Genomic DNA, 26,140 nt, shown 5'->3' with positions numbered 1-26,140 from the left:
AAAAACGCGCACGGGTGGGATGCTTTTTGGCTTCGCTTTTTGCCGTGAGGGCCGGCCGTAAAATTAGCATAACTCCAATATATTATCCGCCTGTCCGTGGACGAGCCACAAAGTCCCGTGCTTATGCGGCCCGTGCGCATAACGCCGGAGACCTTTTACGAGCGGCCCGATGCGGCTCGAAAGCGCAGTTTCATTGAAAATAAACTTGTCGACCCCGCACGGATAATTGCGTGTACACCGCGACACCTAGACGGCCACGCGACTCTCGCCAACGTAAACACACACGTACTCCACGTGTCTTTTCCGTTAACAGTCGCCGTCCGAAGGCTCGTTATAATTTCGAAAGACTTCTCGAGAGGGAAGTAAAATTTTTATTTATATCTTTGCGACCAAATCTAAATACTGCGTAAAAATTATACCCTCCCTTGTCGAACTTATCGTCAAAAATGTCAAAAGAAAATCCGATAAAGGTAAGAGGTTGCGACCCTACATCTCGCCTCTCTATAAGGAATGCCGCATATCGGAGCACGGTATTCTCTCGATATTCGATATCCACTTCGACACTCGATACCTAACTAGACCGGTCGTCCGCTTCGAATACGGGCTTGATGGAGTACTCTTCTTCTATTTTCCCTTCATCATTGTCGACCGCTTGTCGTATCTCATCTTCCTCCGCAGGATGCGTCGGCACCCCGACGAAGAGATGAAAAACGACAGGTGATGTTACGAGAATCACCGGAAAACATATCTACGATCAGTTTAAAATTTAACATTTTCGCGTTCGTTCGTTCGTTTTTACTTTTACCAGAAAAATTTTTTTTTTCTTTCTTTTAATTTCAGCCTCTAAAAACTCGTTTACCCCAGTTGAAAGTAATCAATGTTTCTGCAGACATCCGGCACATGTTAACTGCGCGTTTTATGACGCGCCGGAAAGTGCGCTCTGTCGCCGATATGTTTACTCGCTCGAGAACTCATGAACCAGAGGTAAACGCCACTTAAAACACGTGTTCAGTACGGCCAAATTTGCAACGGTCATAAAGAAAAATGCAGATTATACTAAAGTCGCAGCTTTGTTTCTTCGAATTTCGTACAACAAAGCAATAAAACGGCAAATTGTGCAATATTAAATAAAAAGATCTCGCAATTATTCAAAAAAAAAAAAAACAAAAATGTCGACACTTTAAAATTCAAAAATAAACAATACTAATTTATTAAAAAAAAAAAAAATAATAAAAAACGCTCTACAAGCGCTCTATTACTAATTTCTCCTGTACTAATTATATTAAACAAATAATATTAAATTCCGCAATAAGTCAGTGGACCAGTTCTACCAATCGGATTTATTTAATTCTCTTTCGTGATCGGTAATTTATATCGAGGCAACGTTACGGGGAATATTATCGATCTAGAATCTCGAAAGACCCACGGAGCGTCTCAGGTATGCAAGGGTTTTAAGTCACGAAGCCAGTATATCTGGCTTTTGTTTTGACTGCTTCTAACTGAAGGACCCCTACATCCTCCCATCTACCGCTTCGAATCCTGAAGAACCCGAAGAATCGAACGACCAGAATGCAACGCTATTGTTTTCGGGAGCTGAGCAGGTAGAAATAGAAAAAAGCGAAGCGAGATTGGTAGGTAGGGTAGATCAGAGTATTGTATTATAATGCATATCACAAACCGTTTGCCTAAGTGGCTCACTGTCTGCTCCTATTGCACAATTTATAGCTGCTCGTTAACCAGTCATATTATTTCCCAGCTGGACGTATTCGGATTCGCATTCCGAATACACACAATATTCCGACAATACCCTGAGAACCTTTCTTTTCTTCGAGTTGAATCTTAAATCGTACGAGTGATAACGTGTATACGTGAGATTTCCGTTCTAAAGAGCAAATACGGTTGCGAATTTAATTTCTCTGATACGCCGACAAAAATTGAATAAAAATACCGTTTAGGCGCCTCTCTCGAAGACCGCGATCGAAGGAAAATCTTTGGGGAGAATCGACGGATGCAGCTGTTCGGCCCGATATTATCGATTCCTTGGTACGCGACAACGTCGAGAACGTGCGTGTATCCGTGACTTTATACAGCCTTGCGAGGGACCCTCCGTAGCGGGCGGCGGGACGAATGGAACATCTGCCGGTGGTCCGGACCCTTCTCCAAACACCACCACCTTGCACTATATTACACAGAGGACCCCAGCACCGTGTGTACGCGTTACTATCCACGTTGCAAACATTGACCGAGTTACACACATAGTACGATTTATTTCAATTTTTACGCATCGCAATTGGAGAACGATCAGATTTTTCGAACAGCTAAAGTCGAAATAATTTTCAGCTTTCGAGAATATTGAAAAACTCGATATTACGCGGACGTTGAAATCGCCGACAGATTTTCAGCGACTTCAACGGTATTTAACGTAAGGCACACGCCCTGAAAATATTTTAAATGCGAAACTGTGCTTTTTATTGTACTAAAATAAAATTAATTTTTATAGATTTAATTTAAAGATGATATAAATAATTATGACGATAACAGTATCTCTACTTTAAACGTAGATTATCATCGGGAGTTCTGAGTAGCGACATAAATAAACTCGCGTATCACGGGTTTCTTATTCAGTTACAAGAGCTTCAGTTACAATCAGCAGAGGAAAAGACAACGAGCGTAAATTCAATGGTCGTCCAAGAGTGGAGAAACGGAAAATCGAGTATGAAATAAAACAGATGGAATTTTGTCCACTAGTTACCATAACTATAAATCTAATTTTCTCTTAGACTCGCGGCAGAAAAAGGACGAGACAAATGTGAGATAAATAAGAGAACTTCAACGGTACATTGATTTGTAAATCGTTAGTCATTACGGGTTAGTCTCCTAATGAACGCACGGTAACCTATGGTGCGCCTACGACGGCGGCTTGCAAGCAGCCGCGATTACGAATCGGTGGAGCGTTAAAAGTATCTTCGGGGTTCTTCACTTTAGAATGAAGGTACAGTTACGCCGAGGTCTGTGTAGACGCGCGGGATGTTTGCTGCGCCAGGTGCATTTATCCTAGCAATTATAGAGAGGAGGCGCGGCAATTTCAGGTCTGTCGATAGAAACAATTTACGCCCTCAATCAGAAAAAGAAAATCTATAAATAAACGCAAATAAAAGGCTTGAATTATCCCAAGAGACGTATTGCCGAGTTCTAATTAGAAATTTACGAATGCGTGAATATATCGATTAATAATTGTATTTTTTTTTTTTTTAGTTGTTTTTAAATGCCTTAATAAGGTAATGGTAATCAAGCAAGTATGAGAAATATGGAAGTCGAATGGATTAAAGATTAAATGCATTAAATGTATATATCGTTTGTTCACCTAACGCTGACCTTACCTTAAAAAAAAAAAAAAAAAAAATATATATATGTATATATATATGAGTGTAATTATTACAACGCTATCTTTATTATAACCACCTGATTCCCACGCTCCTTTACTCTGGTCCTGACAATTACGCAATGTCGAACATTGCGTTACCATGAATTTTGCTGTTCTATCGTGTAGGAAAAGAGTGGACGAGCACGCGAGGCGACCAGCGAGACATTTCGTGCCAAACATAAAAAGTGATCCAGCTTTTGAAACTGTTGAGAGTGACGAACGAAATTCTGCTCACGTTCGAGAGCGAGTTGCTAGTAAAAGAACGACGTTTATCGACGACACGAGCTACGACCGTGTTTCGTCTGTGTAACAATGTAACGGCGTGCTATTATGCAAACGTAATTTGAGCTTTGTTCGTGTTAAAATTCACATCGGCGATGTATTAGAGGAAGTTCAAGAGATAGGGAGTTTGCTATGTCGCGTGTTAAAAAAAGAAAATTTACTTCGCGCGTATATGTATATTTTACAGAACAAGACACTTCGATTCGTAATATGAATTTCGCTAAACGCAATATGAAACATTAAATTATGTCAAAGCTACCTAAAATTTTTTATCTTATATATTTTATTTTTTTTTTTAATTAAAAAAAAAATATCTTTACAGTATAACCGGAAACTTTTTTCACGTCCGGCAGAGTTTCTCAGTAATCCTGAAGCTGACGCTCATAAAAGGTCCGTGAGTAAACAGGATTCTAGGAATAATGTCAAATATTGTCACGTCTTATCTCACACGTGCGTCTCTTACTCGCAGTTATCGCGTTAAGAAAGAGAATCGGCTATTTAATGAAGACAAATAAAAGAACACAAAGTCCTGTGCACACCTTCTTTCAAATAAATGTGAAAAGATCAGAAACTGTAATTTACACAGTTATATATCGCATTAAGTGCAAAATAAAGAAATTTTTTTTTTATAACAGTTACTAAATATAAAATAAGTTATGCAATGTATTATTATCGTTAAATTTATTATTATTTTTTTTTAATAGAAACTGTACCTTAAAAAATTTACCGCAATATCATTTTTTGAGACAAAATTATTGATAAGGTGTTACAAGTAATATAATACAATGTGTGCACGTATGTGTGCATATATCTTTGTGCTCTGCTGTTGGAGAGAAAGTTCATACCTTGCGGCGGTTAAGTAACTCGCTATAGAACTAATCCCCTATGAAGATTAGAGCGTGAGAGCTTTGATTTATGGCACGTAATTAATAAAGAGAGCAGCGATTGAATATCTTGCGAATCTAAACCCGGCACACGATACACAGTCGTCGGTAATATTATTTCAAGGAGAAAAAAAATTTTTCGAAGAACACCCGTATTCATTATCATCAAAATAATAAAAGATTATTAAAAGATAATTAAATTATTTTTTAAATAAAATAATTATAAAAATATGACGAACAATTATTCCTTGTTGATTCTAAATCGTTTTTTTTTTTATGTCAGAATTTGTAATATTTCGAGACAGCTAAGTTTTACGATACAACATTGCATATATTCATCTAAACATGATAAATACAAGATACCTATAGCACACCCATTTAATAAGTACATTAGTACTTTCTCCAACATACTGAAAAGGTTAAGACCCTCACAAACTCGGAGAAACTCATGCTAGATATCACAGAGGAAGTCGGTTAGAATTCATTACTGCGAGGAAAGAAAGGAGATTACCCGCATATTATTCCTGCTCAAGCCGATACAAACTTGTTCACGATAAATCTTATTTAGCTTCGTTTAAATTAATACACCTATGTAAGTCACCGCTCATCGTGATCGATTATTGCTTCGGGACACGAAATTCGCGAATCACATTTCTATTATCAGCGTATTGCATATACATATATGTATATGTGCAATTACATACTTTGCACATCGTGAATCGAACAGCATCAAATATGATTTTCAATCGGCCGTAATCGGCTTGTCGTTTTCTGAATGAAGCTTCATCGACGTGACTGCGCATCTCCCGACCTCGCCTGAAGCAACCTCGCGCGAGAGAATTGAATTATGTCATAAGATCATTTTCCACGCATCATCACGTCGATTCTCATTCATCGCGCGCAATTTCCATCATTCCTAGCATCAAGTAGCGGACACACTCGGTAATATCAGATCCTAACGCAGCGCAAATAAATTCCCATCGAGAGAAGAGTAGTCAACTAGATCTCCGAATAAACGAATGCACAATACGCGGCTAAGAATAAACTTCTATAAAAAGGAAAGTAATTCGCAACGCATTCCGTTACGACGCATCGTGTAACGACCGGCCTTTTATTAAACGTAAGAACAAGACCGATTTTCTTGGATCTATGTAAAATTGCAAATCACCGCGACTGATCGCGAATAGCACGAAGACGTTTCAAGGCGGGAGACCGAGCCCTTCTAGGTCGATGTAAGGTCCCAGCCTAGAGCCATTATACTTAGTATCCCCTCGGTGTGTTCTTATGCCTCGCGATAATAAAGTCGATGCCGATCCGAGCACGCCAGTCGCAGCGCACGTTATGAATAAGTACGCATAACATAGCGACGTGTGTGCAAGAACGTATCTATATTCATGTAGGTACGAGTATTGCCGCAGGGCTCGGCCGAACAATACGCGAGGAAATACCGTATGTAAGAGCCGGCCCTCCTTCGGTGCGAGGCATAAGGTTCCTGCAAACGTGGCCATTATGCAAAGGAACCGGGTACGCAAGTTAATTAGTTTATACCTACAGCGAGGCACTGAGAAACTGTAGCGATAATCACCGCGCGAATGCACCGACAGAGTCGGAGCTTTCGCACTAAACGTGAAAAGGAAAGAACTCTACGAATACGCGTGCGATTATTTTATGATACATGCCGATCGGGCTTATTATCATTTTATACCTTAATAGGATATTCGATAACACCATATAAGCTTCTCTCTGCATTTACAGCGACAGAAATAAATTTTAACATACACGCTTGAATTTTTAATATACGTTTTGCATTAATTTTATTAATAATTTACATTGCAGGATTTTAGTGAATTTAACGTGCTTGGTTTTTAACCAACAAATGCTGACTTTCTACTACACGTACATTATAAAAAAAAAAAAAAAACGTATACATTTCGTACGTTTTTTATATGTTTAAACAGTTCCATGTAGTCAATTAATTCCAATCGCTGTACAACGCATAGGAGGGCAAAGAACTGATCGATTATGCAGACTACAGTATAAAACGCCAATGAGAAATGTATTAAGAATTAATTGAAAGTCCTGCGAATATAGTACGCCGGGGCAAGTTGTCGATAGGAAGACGGGCAGGTCAGAGGAGCGAAGTAATCGATTGCAAATACCTCTCGATACTCGGTACACTCGGACGTAACCTGCATAAGGGGAAGTGGCAAGAAGAAGAATCGTGACTTTGGCTGTGCCCGCGCGCAAGAGCCGAACGGATAATTATTATCACGAGGAGGCGCGCGCGAAAAACAGGGAGGGAAGAGATGAAAATGGAAGCGAAGCGAGAAAGAGGGAGGGAGAACGGCAGAAGGAGAAGGTGGAAGAGTACGAGGCTCGGCAGGGTTGCAAGGGACGGGCAAGATGAAGCGGAGGAGAAAGGTGTTGGATGCGAGCACGTTGATCTGAGGTAGAGATGGTTCAAGGATCAATATACATGCACATTCTCTGTTAGTGCGCGCCGTCGAATCTGCCTTTCTCTTTCTCTCTTTCTCTCTCTCCCGCGTCATCGGCGAACCCTTACCTACTCGTACCTTCTCTCTGTCTCGTTCTCTCCCACCCCTTGCCTCGTTGACCCCAAATACCAACGCACGATTAAGTACTCGGCCGGCGATTCTTTCGTGACCGGCGAGCGCAAAGAGGCGCGCGCGATATAAATGTCTATATATGCGCGAATGAAGATAACGACTGCGTGCTGACGGAGAGGAAAGATCGAAAACCGGTCAGCGGCAAAGGTCGGACAGCGAATTTTCCTCGAACGCAGGAAGCTAATCGAGATGACCAGCAGCGCCGATACGCATATCGAGATTAATATAAATAAAAATTTGCCGAAGATGCAGTCTTCCCGCAAGAAATCTAATTTTGTTAAATTGCGTTCTCGAAATGAATGGCAAAGGATGAAACGAAAAACCTCTCGATTGTCGTGCGGAATCTCGCAAATAAATCCGGCGACTAAAAACCACGAGCGATCTCGCTGTTTTCCCGTACCTTGCATGAGCGTCAAAGTACCGCGGCGGAACCTCATCCTCGGGGGAACAAACCACGGTGAAAACGTTGTTGGCTACCTTCGTATCTCGCACCTGCCGCTGACAAGACGCCCAAGTATTCTCTGCGGCGATGGTACAGGACATCAGCGTGGTTTTTGCGCGCCATCGTCCGCTACAGCTATCGGCAGCAATTGCCATCAAGCCCCTGCCGCAATAATTCGTCGCCGATTGCCATATATGTACGTGCACCACGAACGAAAATAACGAGAGTGGGACAAATTATCGAAGTAACGAGCGTAAGAAGCGGAGAGAAATGCCGTCAGCTCGGACACCCGCGCGAGATTAACGAGAGCTAAATACTGATTTCTTTCTTATTATGTCGCGCGCATACGTAAGATTTTTTTGTGGCTTAGGAGGGAGGGGTAAAAAATTTAATCGTATTAAATGGAATAAAAATAAATGCAGAAACATATGTTACATATGTTTGAGGTGCATTAATTATTGGATGACATTCCTGTTTCGACTTGAGTTACCATTCCAATTGCCCATAATTACAACGAAATCGTTTACACATAATCAGGTTCTGCGTGGTGTGCGGTTTGCCGCGTTATATAAATCTAGAAATTCTCGAAACTTTTTTTACGATCGGACATACAAGAGAAATCAACGTAATAAATTTACACATAAATTAAAAAATTTTTTTTATATTGTTACATTGGGTATTTTATGCCTTCTACGGAATATCCATCGTTAAAATTTATAAATTAGGTTTCTCTTGCATACAATTTGATTTAATTTAATTTAAAATATAATTATTTGAGCTGTGGCAAAGTGCGCAATATTCTTTAAGTTAAGTATTCAAGAAACTAACGGAAATGTACTATCCACCCTGAAAACAAAGTGTCACCCTTTTCTAACGCGTTCCGTCACGCACGGGGACTTATCGAAAACGCACCTGGCAATCGATAATCATACAAAGGTCCTCCAAGGCTCAAAACGGTTAAAAAGGCCAAAGAAAGAGGGTGCCGCACGTTGTCATATGATCAATTCGAGTAATAACTACTATTTCCCCATCTATGTAATATTTTTCAATCCATCTTGTCATACATATTTGAAACGAATAAAATAATAAAATAAAATTATATAAAGTTAAAGTCTTTTTTTATTTATAATCACTTCCCTGTTAAATTCCTTATTCATTAATGTCTATTTTTCATAATTCTTTTTTTTTTTTTTAATTAAAAGTACAACAATATTTTGCGATAAAGAAATCTGTTAGAATCTATTACGAGACGACGTAGAATTTCATTGACGAGCGGATGTTGACCAGACAGATCGAGAAAGACATATAATCGTGAAGAAATTCACAGGAAACTTTTCGTGCGGCATCAAAATTATATCGAAAATTACACAAAGACAGCGACACGCGAACGTTCTCCACTTCATCGAGATGTTTCGAGAGGCTCGGGTCTTGCAAACAATACGGGTCCATTGTGATTCGGAATGTCGGGCCAGAAGAAGGGGAAAAAGAAGACTCTTAATTTGTTAATAAAGACATGACACAGGAAGCGTACTTCAAAAGGATGCGCCCCATCTCCGCTCAAACGGACGTACGAAATACTTATCAAGGAATAAAAGGAACAGTAACATGAGAAATGGAGATTGGCGCGGCGATGCCAACCGGTTGTCGCACGTCAGTGCTCGCCATTTCTGACTCGTCACCAATCTGGTTCGCCGCTGAATTAGCTTGGCACCTGCTAATTGCCGCGAAGACTCTTTTCATACGTTCGAAATCACGCTAATTGAGAAAGAATTTGCCGTGTAGTCAGTGGTCGTCAAGATTCTACGGACCTGCCTGCGAAATATGAGAAAAGTCGGAACAACCAATCCAAGCGCGGTTATTTCGTTGCAGTACGGTTTGCACGATAGCGCTAATTTCCACGATCAGACAAAAAGTATGGACGTGTAAGAATAATATTCGCGTACCGTGCTGTATGCGCGCATAATTAAGTCTCCAAGTAAACGTGTACATCTTCGACTTTCAACAAACGTTTTCGTTGCAACGAGTTATAGAATATTTTTCTCGACGATTCGTAAAATTATCGCAAACAGTTGCAAAAAAAAAAAAAAAACAAGAAAAAAAATAAAATTAAAACTCATTCTTGCGATAGGGTCGCTAACTCGAAATTTCCGCGCTTATCCATCTAGTACGCGGCTCGCGTTCAATGCCGGCGTCAGAGATGAGGATCGGACAGCCCGATTTAACGCTAAATGAGACTGTGGGGCGTGATGTTCGCGTAGAAGGCGCATGTAGCGTAAGATTTACACGGGCCGACGCGTCGGCGAGCACAGCCGCGGTCAAACGGCGTGACGTGCTCTCGCATCGACACGATTACACGTGCGATCGTCGTCGATAGGCGGATTCCTCGGCTACGCGGCATGCGTGCGATCATTTCGTTGTTACGGCGAAGAAAGGGGCGCGGACAGAAAGAGGCACCGAACACGGGGGAGCTTGTGCAATTCCATTGCGGCCGCTCGCTTGCTCGCTCGGCCAAGCTTGACGGAAATGCACGACCGACGATGATGATTGACGAGTGTCGCGCGCGATCATTACGGGGGAAACAAAACGGCGCAGGGGAGGATCCGCTTGGACGATCACTTGAATCGAAACTGACAATCGAGGACTAAACGGCTGAGAAATATACGCGAATATGACGTCTAAGTGATTTTTTCATTTTCCATTTTGTAAAGACATCCGGCAAATGATTCGTACGCGTCGTAAAATTATTCTAAATGTCAACAATAACTTAAGAACTTTCTGCTGGGTATTATTAACGAGGACTGTTATTAAAATGTGCAAGCATTACGGAGTTCGCACAGGAATTACCGGTTTACCTGTGTAGAGAAGTCCAGTCTCATTTCTCAGTCAGTAATTCACATGGCAATGAAAAGAAAGCGATAAAGAAAAAATAAATAAAGATTCAAAGAATTTTTTTTTTTTTATCGCAGTGTTTTCTTTAAAATCATACCGCGAAAAGCACACGATCAACCCGCAATGTCATCGGTAATTGCGCCGCTTTTGTGAGTTAAAAAAGAGTGGAAAAAAGAAACATACGCGTAAGACGCAAATCCTGGGAATCCTGCAAGGGCTCGTGCTGTTTGGTGGCAGGGCGTGGGAGAGACCAGCTGCTGGTCGATGTTGGTTCAAGGACCATTACACAATGGCACTGCATGTGCGAGAGAGCGGGTGGGATACGAGAAAGTCACGTTTTCGTAGAGAGTACGCTGCCGAGAGTCGCGGCGAAAGATGAGGGAAAGGGGGTGAACGGGGTCTCGAGGGGGGTCACGTTTTCCGGGAAATCAAGTCGTGACTTCATTCGCGTCCGCGCGAGGGATGTGACTTTATTATCCAGATGGGAAATAAATTCGCGACGAAATTGCCGGTCGGCCACTTTCTTCTGCGACACAATGTACGCCGCATACGGAGCAGCGGTTGCATTCGCATGCATATACGCTATTTACATTGCCGTCCACGTTCGATTACGTTCGGTTGATTGCGAGTTTCAAGCAAGTGCATTCCAGCGCCTCCACTAATGTTTTTTCTTTTTTTTCTTTTTTTTTTCTTTCCCCGGTATGTTGAAATTTTTAACTCCGAGAAAATTTAAATCGAAAAACGTACGTGATAAATCGCCGTTTAACTCTCAACTAATAAGTGTTAATAACGAAACTTTTATTTCGCAATCGAACAGCCGGGAACATATTTTACAGCAATTCCTTAATTATCCGAAAATTATTCCAATTAGCAGGTATCATAAATTGAGCCTTCCACGATTGCGTAATCGTCTTATCAGCTGGACTGTTAATTAAGGCGGGAGGCTTATCGAAAACGTGCGTCGTCGTGAAAAATATTCGTCGAGCTGCGAGCGCGCGAGGCGGCGCGATGTCTTCGATGTTTTTGATCGTAAATTTATTTGGCCATCGTGCCGGCTCGGTAGCAAATATACAACGATTTAAGAAAACCAAATTGACTCCCGGCAGCGGGAACTACCGCTTCCTTTCGTACTCCGCGAGGCGGAGGCGCCTAATTAAAGTCAAGCGGACCAATCAACGTGAAAGCGCGGGACAACGTAAGCGCGAAGCGTGCGTTATCACATGGCGAGATCGCGAGCGACCAGTTTGTGGGAAGGTGGTTGATAAATCGACGCACACCATCGTCGGTAGCTCGCACGGATACTCGCACGGTTCAGAACACGAGCGAACGCTTTCATACGTATGCACGTACGCGTTCGCGGCGTACGGCGTGCCGAGACTTCGCGATGAGACTCCATAGAAACGGCGTTTCTCACTTACAAGTTGCGAAAGACTACGTTAGCACGCGATATCTTCCTCGTTATACGCGCCAAAGTTGAGCGGAGATTCGCCACGACGATACTCGGAAAGAGAAAGCCCGACGTAACTTCCGTCCGCGTCTTAGTCGCGATTTTGCCGAAAGTAGAGCGGGGGTCCGGTATAATACGAAGATTCAAATACGAGACAAAAATAAAAAGAGATGCCTACACCGAGAAAATGTTTCAGACAAATTCCATCCGGATAAACTTAGCTAGAATTATAATTAAGTAATAATTTATCGTAGGTTAGAAGCATCAGATAAGGTATCTATCCAAGTAAATAATTAAATATACTGGGACGATCAATTAACGGTGCGGTTGTCGGCGCATTTAATGGAATGTTAGCTGCGTAAGTACAGGTTTCGATTGTTCCGTCGCCTAAGCATGTAATATGAGCCAACTAGCCGTGTCTGCTAAGGGGGCCTGGACTTTCAGACACATACAGGCTTCACTGACCGCGTGAAAAATTAATCAAGGCATCGTTCCACGACGCCGATTGTAAAAACCCCGTTGCAGCGGTGCGCTCGTTATCGGACGCGCCGTCGTTACGGAGAAAATTAACAACATAAATTCAGCAATCGTTAATTTAAGTCGCGACGCGTAAAAATAGATGGACGTTCGCCGCGTTGCGGTTAATTGACGGCGAGACGGTCGGTCGCTTCTGCTACCGATTTCTCTTACGATCAAAATGTCGGTCGGCCATAACACGGTGATAATAATTGAAGAAGCTAACGCGGCGCACTCGGCCGCCTTTAAATCAGATTCTCGACTTTAATGGGCAATTATAAAAAAAAAAAAAAGAAAAAAAAAGAAAAGAAAAAAAAAACATTGAGCGATAGCAAAGACTCGATTGAACGATGTACCGAGGTGTTGCGAACATGCTTAATTGAATCCGATAACCAGCGCAAATTAACGCATATGATTCCATAATAATAAATCTATTTTATTATAGGAAAAGTAGCTGGAGAATTTTTTAAACTCCGCAATGCCATGGTTTTACGTTACTTAAAGATGTTACCGTGCAACTTCTTGCTTCAAGCAAAAAATGAAACAGGTAGTAGTGCAAGTGAAAATTGGATTTCGCGAGTTGGGCGAAAACGCAAATCGCAATACAAACACGACAGATTTCTCAAGACCTTTTTACGATTGGAAAGGTGTTATTAGTCCGTCAACGATCAACCGTGTGCAGTGCACTCCGCCTTAGCAGCGCGCGTATTGCCATTTATCACACGAATGAGCGGCCGTGCGCGCGCGTTCTTACGCCGATGCGGAGCGAGAGACGATACCGATGTTGGTTAAAGCCGGAGATGATTAATAGATACGATCGCGTTGACTCGGTACGCGCGCAGAATGCGCTTATCTTCGTCCGTACTCTTGAGAAAAACCACCATCGGTACGAGCGTATGAACAACGATCCTTGTCCGTGCTCCCGCGTCCAAAGTAATCGCTTTAAACCGATACGAATCCGGATTACGTTAAAACGCTTCCACGTGCGTCGCAAACTACGCGGGAAAACAACACCGGGTGGTCCGCCATGTCGCGCGTGGACCAGCACACATCTCGCTTCTTTTTGGACACGCCGTCTCTCCTTTCTCGCGCTCCTTCGTCGGACCACACGGGGCGCCTGACGATGAAGAATCTCGTGTCGCGTATGCAAAAACGTCAGTTGGCGTGGGAGCATACGTCGAAACAGAACGTACCACGCAAAGAATTCAGAGATGAAACGGGATAAGTGTAACGATATATCTTTCGCAGAAAATAAATGGAACGATTATTCGTAATTTCTCTATTCGAAAAAAGATGCCCACGGTGGATTTTTAGTTTTGATAGCGGTAGAGATATCTAATCGCTCTAAGATCGCGGTACTTGCCGATTGTCTGAAAATCACGCGAACGTACACGTATCGAGCTTCTCTCGAAGCTTTTCTGCATAGCGCTCACGCGAGGAATAGATCTTAGGAATAGATGCTTTATAAGGACTCGTCGCCGTCCCGCATGTTGACTGACGGCACAATCCTCGATCCTTCCACGATACCCCGGGACTCTCCTCTCGGGATCTTTCCGGGACGACGTAACTAGCAGCGAGAAACGGACGGAAGAACGGATAGACGGACAGACGGACGGACATGTGCGGTAGCGAGGGTCCTTAATTATGCGGTTTTACGCTAGAGGCATCTACGCCAGCAAGAAGCGCAGGGACGAATGCAAATACCTGGGTTGGTTCTCGATAGATCTTGCCCTTTTAGTTAGCAGATGCCGCGAGATACCCTACTATTTTCCTATCCCGCTCCCTTCGACGGAAAAGAATGATCAAGTAGGAAGAAAAATGCAAAGACTTCTAGATTACAAGACACATAGATCTACGCCTAGGGATCTTCAATCTCGAGAGAAGGAAAAACATTCAACCACCCTACGCTCTTAAGTTCTCACAAAATATATCTTCTCTAAGATATTTTTACGCATTTTTATTTTGTGCAATAAATTAAGAATAAATTTTATAAAAATTGGTAGTTTTTGCGGGAATGTAAATAACGATTGATTTATTCCTAGTTGTGCAACAAAGTCTAATCCTTTCAAACTTAACATCGATATGTATGATTTATAACGTTTTATTTTTAATGTTAACGATTTCTGAACGACGTTAAAAAATTACTCCCATTACTCAATAATTTTTTTCCGCAGTAGCTTTTCTCAAGCGAATGGCGTTACTCGATTCCCAAATTACGTAACACGTTTCAATTGTGCGGCACATAATGCTAATAACGATACCAAACTGATACAGCAACAAACAACAGCTGACACAGCGGCATACTCTGATACTTGGATGAAAGATTAGCAAAATATCGCGCGCGTACGCGCGAGTCAATGGAAACGAAGGCAGGAGCAACTCCGCGGCATACACACGTAGCCGTACACGCATTTCACGTGCGTATGTGTGTGTACACGGCTGATTGCACACGTGTGCAGAACCCGGATTAGCTCGTGTGCCGGCCTGAACCGATGAAAGGGAACGAGAAACCGGTTGCAGGTCGATCGCACGACGACGGTTTCTAAGTCGCACGAAGGTTTCGAATGTCCCGGGAGTGGTATCGAGCCGATTTCCTGCAGTACTTCTTGCACGTTGTATCACCGGTCTATACTTAGATCGTCGCCACGCGCGAGAAAGGAAAAATATCAGCCGGACATATTAAAGTTTTTAATTGAACTTAACGCCTATCGGTCCGGGATGCGAAATCGACTAAATCGACGCGGTACAAGTTATGCTAAACACGTCGGCTTTAATTCATCGAGTTTTCAATTAACGTGCACGACGAAGAAATGCAAATCGAGACGCTATTACGAAACCGGAAAATATTTCTTTTTTTAATTATAAACTGGCGCCTGAAACGTGACTTCTTGCTTCTCGAAAGGGAAATGACTTCGAAACTTTATTGTGGCGCGCATTCGCGACGCACAATAAAGCGCGGATTTATTTGCGGAATGACATAACATTTTAGGCGGACAGATATTTATCGTAGAAATCTCTCGCGGATCTGGTCGCGCCGCTTTCGACGCATTATCACCCGCGAGTGAGCGATACTCCAAGGATAAAATGTTGAAGCCACATCGCGGACTTTCGCAAACGGCGCGATCCATATCCCGGCGTTTCGATACACGGGGATCCCGAATACTTTCAGGGCGGCATTCCGCCGACACGACGGTGTTTTAATATTCGCGAAATGTAACCCTTGCACGCCACGTCTCGCGTGGAGGCGAACGCGGCGGGTCTCGTGTGAAAGCACGTTAAGCCCGGGCGGATCAGTTTCTAAGGAGAGAGAGAAGAGAAAGCCTGAGAACATAAGAGCGGCGAACGTCTGGAGCGCGCCGCCACCGCAGCCGTGCCGCATCCAGAGTATCGCGAGATATATAGCGAACGCGAGCCTTGGAACGAGATCCTCGTCCGATTCCCTGGAACGGTTATCGGAGACGGTCGGAGTCGCGGAATACTCTCGTGCTCGCGCGACACCCGCTGCAGGCATTGTTACTTAATTTCCAGGAGCGAAATACGTCAGTAAAGTACAAGTTTGAAAATCAAAAAGAATTTTAAAAAGCTACCAGGTGCACGAGATGAGAAAGGGGAAAATTGTTATTGGCTTTACGCAGAACAAATTCTGAAACAACGTGCGACTCTTGAAAGACTCGGAAAGATCTATGGACGAACCTCGAAATATGTATCGCAGGTTAATTGCAAAACAGAAGAATAATAAGGCTAATGGATTTTAATTACGCTCCCCTGACTTTATTCCTATCCGATGGATTCTACCGACTTTCCTTGCTCGCCATTTTACAACGACATATGCGGCAATACTCCCTGCATCGATGTATTACGTCACGTTAATTTATGTCCCGGCGAAAAGTCAAGATAGAAATTTACCAGAGATAAACAATTATCGTCCATTAATTCCCCGCTGAATACGTTCAGAAAAATAATCATAAAAAGATTATCGTATTTATGTTATTAAGATATATTTATTCAACTTCGTTAATCTATTAATTAAGTTCGAGAAGTAATTGTATTTAATTGTATATTTTCTTATACCAGAATAAATGATTGAAATTCGCAACCACCTGTTGCATCATTTCCACGTACATTCGTCAAGTATTTAAAAATGATCACCCTAAATCTATGTTTTTATTAAATTTTTGCAATTAATTTTGACGCTCCGCGTCGATCGATTTAATGTTATTTTAATTAATATACTTTCGAGTTCCTTCATTTCGACAACGAAAGGTCACGTTCTCACAAGTGTCGTTTCCGTTTCTGCCAAATCATTGCAATATTTTACGAATTACCACGCACGGTAAAGCGTTTGATAAGAAAACGCGAAATTCTCACGAGTTTATCTCGGCTCTACAACGCGCGCGTTAATCATTTTGGCCGTTATATATTCAACAGGTTTACTATTTCTTTCTTTTTCCACAAAGCGTCACTCCGCTCGTATATTGTCTTTATCTAATTTCTGGAAAGAACGTGTTATTAGCGTTTAGAAATTGTAATAGTAGTAAATATACGCTATCAATGTAAATTATAATGCTCGTAAATTAATTAAATTCATAATGCACGCGTATATAGCCACAAATTAAACCTCGGTAACTTTTTTAATAAATCAAGTCCAAATTAATAAAGAATAAATTATGTAAAAATTATGGTAATAAAAAAAAGAAATTAAATTGTGCAGTAATGTTATTTTCTCGAATCCCTAAAATTTTTCGACAACCCCGGGAGCGCAAACGCACTCATCGAATACTCCTCAATCGCAAGAGGGTCAAAACAGGATACGGTTCCCGCGGAAGGGGCCCACCGCGGCCCCCGTTCGTTTCGTGCACAAAATATCGAGAGGGAACAGCGAAATGTCGAGTCTGAACGTGTTAACGCACAGAAGAAGGGATGGCTCGCTTCCTGGAAAGCTGGGGCTGGGCACCTGTCCCTCAGGGGTTATCAACCGGGACGAGGGTACGCGCGGCTCCCCCCTTGACCCCCGGGTACCGCGTTAACGCCGCGAATGAGCGCCGCTGCATTGTTAAACACACCATCACGTGCGTCCGTTTGGAGCGTCGCTTCGGGACGACCCGCACACGCTCGCCTTCGCGCTTGTCAGCCGACAGCGTCGACCTATCGGCCCGTCCAACACGAGAGGAAGATCGGTGAAACATGTTCTCGCGCGCCCCGAACGCGAACCCTTTCAGCCCGAGTAAACAAAAACGGAGCACAAAAAAAAAAGGAAAGAAAATTGCGCCGACGAAACGCGCCTGACGATCGAATCTTCGAGAAGACGGCGGTCGTTCGCATCGACGATCTTCGTGGAACACTCGCGGAGCTCGCGAGATCGAGCTCGATCGCACGCGATCCGGTGATGGCCGATATTTTCAAGACAGATAGTAAGCTGAGGCAAAGCCGAGCGCGGTAATGTCGGGCGCTCGAGAGAAACAAAACAGGCGATCTCCTCGAGCTCGAGGGGGCAACGAGACCGGCGCGAGTATCAATGAGAATAACCATCGTCGCTTGGAACGACGCGACGCGACGCATTGGATGCGCCGGCGTCGCGATCCTGTCGCCTAGCAGCGGAGCAACATGTGGCAGATCACGCGAGGGAGCGCACATATAAAAAATTTTGGTACTCACCGGACACCGCAGGCACGCAGGTGAACGCCAACAGCGCGAGCAGCAACGGTCCGGCCGCGTAATCCAATCTTGGCCGTGGCGGCGACATGGCGTCGTAAATATATGGTCGTTGCTTTTTGTTATCCACACACGTCGTCAGGTAGACACACACTCATCGGAAGAGAGCACGGGCGCGCACACACACGGAGCGAAACGAAACTCGGGACGAACAAACGAACGAACGAACGAAAGGTTGGACGAAAGGACACTCACCCGGCGCGACGCACACTTGTCCGGGTACGTTAGTGTATCACCGCGTGCCGTCACTCGACCGGGCGCATCTTACGCGACGCGCGTCACCAGCGAATACGTCGCCGATCGGGTCCCAGTGTGCACAGCGTGCTTGCGCGGCTCCGGGAAAAAAAAGCATACGGCCCCGACGTAAACGAACACGACCGCGTCCGAAACACTTCTGGGATCCCTATTGTTCGCTTAACGCGCTGAAAGTAGTTCCCCGTTGCGCGCGCACCTGCCGACTGCGCGGCTCTGCGCGCCTCTGCACGATGTATCCTTACGCCACCACAAAATGGCCGCACCGCGCGGCAGCCAGTGAGCGAGTGAGTACAACGGCACGCCGACCGCGACACTCCGTCGCTAGCTAGGTCTCCCCGCGCATGCGCCACGTTGTCCGTTTAGAGGGATGATTCCAGATTCAGGTCCGAGCGGCTCAAGCTGGAATATTTTTATTTTAATAGATGATGATCTGAGATAACCTCGAATAATATTTAAAAAATAAAAAACTTGCGTATATTTATATCCCGATGCAACCCTGATATTACTTTATATTTATACCGTTTTGTTGTATTAATTACCGTCTTAATAAACGTTAATAAATATTTATGTATTAATTTATTAACATAAATTCATAATTATTAGAATTGCTCGATTTAAATATAGGAGTAAAGTTGAACTACTGTAAGCAATTTATACTAACGTGTCTCTATCGAAAAATGCCTGATCGCTGAACCGGAATAATTAATGTGGCACTTTATTCACGGATCCTTAACGACGGATCCCATTATATCTCATGTGAAAGATGTCTTTAATTAACACTTGATATTTCTTTTTTCTACGACGTTACCTTAATTACATACGAATAATTAGCGTTAATTAATCTGTGGACACAAGAAGTGTCCTGGATTTTTATTCATGATTAGACACTCATATTCTTAAAAAATTAACAGTTCTCTCGAATACTAACTGCTCCTACAATGACGAAACAAATCTCTAAGATTCTGAACGCAACAAGCGGAATATACATATATTTAAAAATAATTACCACTATCAATTGTTTTTCACGTATCAAATCTGATTAGGTTAGGTTACGTCTTGGGCGCCGATAACAACAACTTACGGTATACGTACTAAGAGAAGCATATAGCGCGCTTGATCATTAATTAACGCCCGGCCGCGCTTGATTGCGTGTAACGCAAAATTCATCGCTGCTACAGCCTTAACCAGCGGATGCCTTAACGAATACAAATGCGGAATTATAATTCGGTGAACCCGGTCTTAAGACCGTCCCGCGATGGAGAAATGAGGAAGAGGCGAAAGAAGCAGGCAAGAGGGACCTTTACGAATAATCTCCTCTACCCTTTTGTGCCCGTAGCACGCGAGATGTGCGCGTGAAGCTGCAGACACACGCTTCCCATTGGCCTTATTAATGATGCCATTAACCTTATCATCGAACTGCAAACATCTGCGCCTGGCGACAACGACGTAACGCAGCCACAGAGTACAGACAATTGTCTTGTGAGTGCAAAGACGATTGACGACCACTCTGTAAGATTCATCTTTAAACAAACCAGGTAAAGAAATATACATAGCGTCACAAGTTCCAAAGAAAGTTATCAAAGATATTATTATTTAATAAATATATATATATCTTTTTAAGATTTATTTTTTTCACTATTGTAAATATAATTATAAGTTAATAAAATAATACATAAAATTATTCGTTTTTTAATCATTTACACTTTTTTTTCTATTCTGTGATTGTACGTTTTATAGGATATTAATTTCTCAGCATGCAACATCAAAGACCTGAGTTGTCTAGACGACGAAAAATATTATTAAATCAATACAATGTTCCACTTGGATATCTTTTCTCAATCGAGAAAACATGTCTGAACATCAAGCTTTATCTGCCACCGAGAACAAATTGAACGAACTGAATAAGAAGATCGTCGAGATCAAGAAAAAAATTCAATTGTCAGGTAATGGGTCAACTACCCAAAGGTTCCTTTGTTAATTTATATCATCCTACTTTGTATGCAACCTTATCTTAAGACTCCTGTTCACTCACCATTACTATCGCAAATTGTAAATGTTATTTGATTAAAAAATATTTTTATATGAATATATTTCACAGGAAAATTTATTGTTAAATATATTATATTAATATATTTTTCAGAGGGTCAAAGAAAAGCTAATTTCGAAGAATACGATGCAAAAAAATGTGAAAATGCTCAAAAAATTTCTAATCTTAAAAAGAAAGTTAGAGAACTTTACGTAAAATATTCGAGAGCGAAAAATGTAACGTAAATTGTCAAACAGAAAAAAAAAGATAGACATATAATTTTTGTTAATTAATGTTACTTTTAGAATAAAGAAGCGATGGAACGAGCTACTCAGCTGAGCCGCGATGCTGTAGCTTGCACGAACAAATGTAATTTAGAGGAAATAATAAACACGGCAAGTGAGAACAATGTGCGTCTAAGAAAGAAGCTAGATTTAATTAAATATGAGAAAGCAAAAGTAAGTAATAGTTGTATGTGTTTTTTCTGGAGCTATGTAAAATATTTTAACATCTACATTTTATTAGCACGAACATATGTTTAACAATTTGCAAACGGAAAGCAAAGAATTGGCACACAGACGCGATCATTGCATATTTAAAAAGAAAACTGAAAATCCTATGAAAAAGGTAATTTTAATTTACTGATTACGTTTCGTAAGTTATGACTTTCACAAATGCACTCTTGGACTCGTTCAGAAAATCGAGACATTGGAAGTACAGCTGGAGCATATCCGAATGATGCAAATTAAGGCAAATATTTCGCGGATGAAATATCGTTCTGTTTGTTCCGAGTTAAAAGAAAAGTCAGTCTTTTACGCTTCTTCTTTAAAGGATTTGGAAGACGGTATAAAGCAACAGGAAAACGAAATCAAACGCTTAAAGGTAAAGTCAAGAAGTGAGTAATAAATTAATAGAAATAAAAATTTGAAAACGCAATTAGAAATGATACATTTTTCTTAATGCCATCGTTGATTGTAGGGAGTAAAAGAAGAAGCTATAGAATTAAAAGATAGTACTCAAGAGACTTTGGTGAAAGAGGAAATCGAGGAAACAAATTCTAGCAAAAAACGCGACTCTATCATCAAGGAATATAGGTCTACAATAACAGCCTTATATTAAAAAAAATTAGCTTTTTGTTGTAAGTATAAATTGGCATTATATATTTTTGCGTGATCAGGCAGCGTGTGTCGGACCGAAAAATGGAATTGGAGCGATTAGAGCGCATGATATTTCATACACGTCCGCGGGATGATTTCGAAACACGTGGAAAAAGTCGTGTACAGATACAAGAGGACATAATCAAGGACGAGCTGACGCGACTTGAGGAGACATTCGCCAAGTTGCAGAACGCCACTGGAGTATCCAGATCCGAAGAAGTTTTGAACCGGTTTCTAGGTCAGCAAGCGACCAAAGAGAGTCTACAGAAAATGCGAATGATCACAGAACAAGAGAAGATGGTATTAGAAAAGAAGAGGCAGGAACTTACCATCGAGATAGAAACAAGAAAATTTTCAGAAACGAAGAGCGCCGAACAGTTAGTTTTCAAGAAAACAAAATTAATAGTAAAATTTTGAAACCTTCAATTAGAGTTATTAATTTAAACTGAAAACATAATTTATTGAAACAATATGAATTTTTTATATGTTACGTTGTTCGAGTTGTGTCTTTGATTAATTTATCACATTAAAATTTTAATATTTTAGAAATGCAGAAATAATGGCAAAACTGAACTTGCAAATTGATGAACAACGATTTCGTAGGGAAAGAGCTGAAAGTGCAAGTCGACGAATCCGTGAACTTTTAAATGAAATAACTAATATACTGTATAAATTGTGCGAAAAGTTCCAGGTGAGAGTTATTAAAAAAATATTTCTAACTCACCGATTTGTTGCGTTGTGGTGGAGTTGTACAGCTACGTTGTTACGACGAAACTGTAACATAAAAATTACAATTTTTTATTGTAGAAACACTTAAAATGATTTTTTTATCTCTGATTAATTTTTTAATGGAACAGTTAAAAGTAAAGTTATCTATTAATTTTATTCTCACCCCACACAGTAGTTTATTACTGAAAATTATTATATGTAAAATATTTTTTAACGAAGTATTTAAGTAAAAGCAAGTGAATCTTGTGAACAAAGCGCACGCTTTGTAATCTCTAGCAATGAATAAAAATAACGATAAAAAAATATTGATGGAATGATCAGCTCTCAAAATAGAAAAAAAAAAGGAAGATCTTAATTAACGCTTTTCTTTACGCGACCAGCAAAGTGTCTCTACGAATTATCACATACGAACGAACATATTCAGTGGATAAAGCTCAGTAATGTCGAAATGGAAATGCCGTGTATACGCCTAATTAAATTAGTAAAGCACCTTTAGTGATGCCTGACTACAGGGACTACCTTCGACTACTTATTGTTCCTGGAAAGTCTGACACCCCCTGGCCTCGCTCATCTCTTATTGTCGATGGATTTTCTTGAATAACCTACGTTCTGTAATTCTCACCTCGAGTGAGCATCGCCAGCCCCGCACATTAACACCTCCGTATTCGATAGAAAATAAACATTTCCGTAACACGCAGAGAGCCGCGTGAAAAATCAGTATTGATTCTATTGGAAGTATACTGAAATCATTTAGTACTCGTTAATTTCCGATACAAATTATCTGATCGATCTTTGGGTACATTGGCTAACTAAAACTGTTCTTGATAAACATTTTTACAATAAAAGCTCAATTTTTTCTCTTTCTCAATCAGTCCTATTTACTAAGATACACATTTGCAGTATGTTACAGAGACTCCTTTGCTTGAAGATGTTAAGGCAGATGATACTTTAGCAATTATTGAACTATTAAACAGTAAAGTCAAACACGGAATGGAAATTTTGACAGCGTCCGAAAAATATCTTGAAACAGTGGACGAAACTCTGCTAGACAAGGTCAGTTTTACATTTGTTAAGCTTTCTAAATCTGTTATTTTTATGATCGATGTTATACCGTCCACGGGCAGTTTCTCGAACTCGCGTGCAAATTCTACGTGATTCATGTAAGCGGAAATTCAAGGGATCGTTAAATTGACACAATCGGCCATAAATATCACCTTTGTCTCTTCAGGTAGAAACAATGTCGATCGCTACGACTTCAGCAGAAGGCAAAACAATGCGTGTTAACAGCGGCGGTCCATTGTTTCCAAGGTTTCCGTCTTGTGCGACTCCGGCTGCTCCCCTTTCCGAAGATGAGGACGAAATCCCATCCAGAAATGTATTAAAAAGACAGGCACAGTTGCTCGTCGATACCAAAAGCCGTCGTAAAGGATTCGCTTTCCGGAGATGAATTGTTCGAATACGGAAACTTTAAAGCCTTGAAAAATAAAAATCTTATTATACCTCGATCTTTACCTTAATCCATATAATAAATATTAATATATTAAAGTAATGGAAAAAATATAAAACAAACTTCTTTCGCTGCTCACAAAAAGCTATTACAGTAATATATACAAATTGTTTTAATCACCTGAGTACGTTTTTATTCTCTTTTGTGTAGTCTTTTAGTTTACGCCATTTTTATAAATTAGTTTTTATAAATCTAGATAAAGATATAGGTAGATGTATAAACTTGCAAATCAGATTTGATATTGCAGTGCCATCTAACAGTGACGCGGGTAGTTTGTTACACTATACCTGGCGTATCCATTCGCGTTGATACGATCGCACGTGTTTCTTGTGTATGTGAGTTAGTTTCAAGTATTATTTTAGATAAAATGGGAAATAAAAGAAAAAAGCGTGACGAAAGCGAGTACGAATATGATCCGGCTCCAAGGCATTTGCAAGTAGGACATATCAAGAATCAAGAAAAGCGTCTTATCGTTATATTGGAAAATGCTCAACTAGAATCTGTGAAAGTATGGTTATATTTTTACTTACTCTAATCGTCAATGTTTAAAAATTTATTAATACTCTATTTATCATTATTATTTATAGGAATTCATAATTTTAATATATTCCATATTTATAAGCGTGAATTTACGTAATTGCAGGTTGGAAATAGCTTTGAATTGTTGAACTGTGACGATCACGCAAGTATTTTAAAAAAATATAATCGCGAACCAGGCACATGCAGGCCAGATATAGCCCATCAATGCTTACTGATGCTACTGGATAGTCCGCTAAATCGCGCTGGATTGCTGCAAGTTTATGTACATACAGAAAAAAATGTTTTAATAGAAGTTAATCCACAAACCAGGATACCTAGAACATTCAAACGTTTTGCTGGATTAATGGGTAAATATTGATAATTAATTTTTAATTATTATATATGTAATAAAATTATGAATTTAAATCTTAGTATTTCCATTATTAATATATTAAATATTTTATTGCAGTACAATTGTTGCATAAATTCAATGTTAGAGCATCAGATGGACCTATGAAGCTTCTTAAAGTGATTAAAAATCCTATTACAAATCATCTTCCAGTCGGCTGTCGTAAAATATTAATGTCATTTAATGCAAATAAAGTATTGAATCCGCGAGAGCTTGTACCTGCCGAAGATCCTGTTACTATTGTAGTTGGAGCTATGGCACATGGTCAAGTAAGTTATTAAAACAGTATTGTTATTAAATTTAATAAGTTATTTGTTTAAATATATGTATAAAACAATTATTTATATTCTTATTAATTTTTAGGTAAAAACAGATTATACGGAAGATACTTTCTCAATTAGTAATTATCCTCTCTCAGGTGCAGTTACATGTAGTAAATTATGTACAGCATTTGAAGAAGTTTGGGGAATTATTTAATGAAAATAGATATTGATAAGAAACTAAGAAATATAAACTAAATTTTAAGTGAACAAAAAATTGATATAATCGTGTATATTAAATATTTTGCAAGCAAATCAATTAAATATACGATTACTGATGACAAAATGAACTAAAACAGAATTAACACCAGTAATACACTTCAAATTAGATTGGGTTTTTGGAATTAAATTATTTTAATAGCAATTATCGACGAAAATAATGTGACGTTGAATCTGTAATGAATCGACAGAATACGATATCTATAAAAATGTTGCAGCATAAGTAAATATTATAAATGAATATACATATCCATATTTTTATGCATTTTGTTGAATTTGTATCGAATCTTTTTTTATACTTAACATTATATTTAAATTATAAAATACGTATATCTCAAATGTTTATTGCAAAAAAATATTTGGAGGGAAATAATATTTTTTTTTTATTGATATAAGGTATTCTAAAAAATATATTTATATAGCAATCGATCCAGACTCGTTTGAGTCGTATTACTTTAATAATAAATGCAAATTTTAGAATGCTTTGCGACGTTTTCCATCTGCAAGAATTGCTCGTATCTTTATGTATCTTTATATGCGTTTAACTAATGTGTTTTAATAGAGAAACTTTCACAAGAAAACCTATACGTAGTCATCAAAAGTTGTTCTACAAGAATTTCCCTTATTATCTTATCGTATTTAATATAAATAGGAATATCTTGAGAAACTAATCATTAATATACTTTCTCAAAAAAACACAAAAAAAATTTTTTTAAGTTGAAACATCGCTTCGTCAGATAAGCTGACGAATATCGTTTACCGTTATTTCTGTATCG

At 40.3% G+C, this 26,140-nt stretch overlaps 3 protein-coding genes across 3 annotated transcripts in view; 2 read left to right on the top strand and 1 right to left on the bottom strand.

Annotated features, from left to right (window-relative positions):
* Positions 1 to 18,559, bottom strand: part of N (neurogenic locus Notch protein) — a 184,042-nt gene extending 165,483 nt beyond the window's left edge. The window contains exon 1 of the mRNA XM_070664782.1: positions 18,167 to 18,559. Coding sequence (XP_070520883.1) covers positions 18,167 to 18,254 — 88 coding nt within the window. The 5' untranslated portion in view covers positions 18,255 to 18,559. The remainder of the gene's footprint in view (positions 1 to 18,166) is intronic.
* A 259-nt stretch (positions 18,560 to 18,818) lies between these two features.
* On the top strand, positions 18,819 to 23,837 carry LOC139107311 (outer dynein arm-docking complex subunit 3-like). The gene is made up of 11 exons (XM_070664829.1): positions 18,819 to 20,013; positions 20,216 to 20,421; positions 20,619 to 20,740; positions 20,810 to 20,962; positions 21,030 to 21,131; positions 21,201 to 21,386; positions 21,483 to 21,598; positions 21,682 to 22,038; positions 22,208 to 22,352; positions 23,291 to 23,443; positions 23,619 to 23,837. The coding sequence occupies exons 2-11, from the start codon at positions 20,328 to 20,330 to the stop codon at positions 23,835 to 23,837; spliced, it is 1,647 nt and encodes a 548-aa protein (XP_070520930.1). The 5' UTR covers positions 18,819 to 20,013; positions 20,216 to 20,327.
* Positions 23,838 to 24,175: 338 nt separating this feature from the next.
* Positions 24,176 to 25,846, top strand: LOC139107315 (ribosomal RNA small subunit methyltransferase NEP1). Its single transcript, XM_070664835.1, has 4 exons — positions 24,176 to 24,405; positions 24,541 to 24,784; positions 24,886 to 25,094; positions 25,189 to 25,846. Exons 1-4 carry the CDS (start codon positions 24,265 to 24,267, stop codon positions 25,300 to 25,302), a joined length of 708 nt encoding a protein of 235 aa, XP_070520936.1. The 5' UTR covers positions 24,176 to 24,264; the 3' UTR covers positions 25,303 to 25,846.
* Positions 25,847 to 26,140: the final 294 nt, after the last annotated feature.

The sequence above is a fragment of the Cardiocondyla obscurior genome, linkage group LG12 (genome assembly GCF_019399895.1).
Source record: "Cardiocondyla obscurior isolate alpha-2009 linkage group LG12, Cobs3.1, whole genome shotgun sequence".
Lineage (NCBI taxonomy): Eukaryota > Metazoa > Arthropoda > Insecta > Hymenoptera > Formicidae > Cardiocondyla > Cardiocondyla obscurior.
This window is presented reverse-complemented; position numbering and strand designations above follow the sequence as displayed.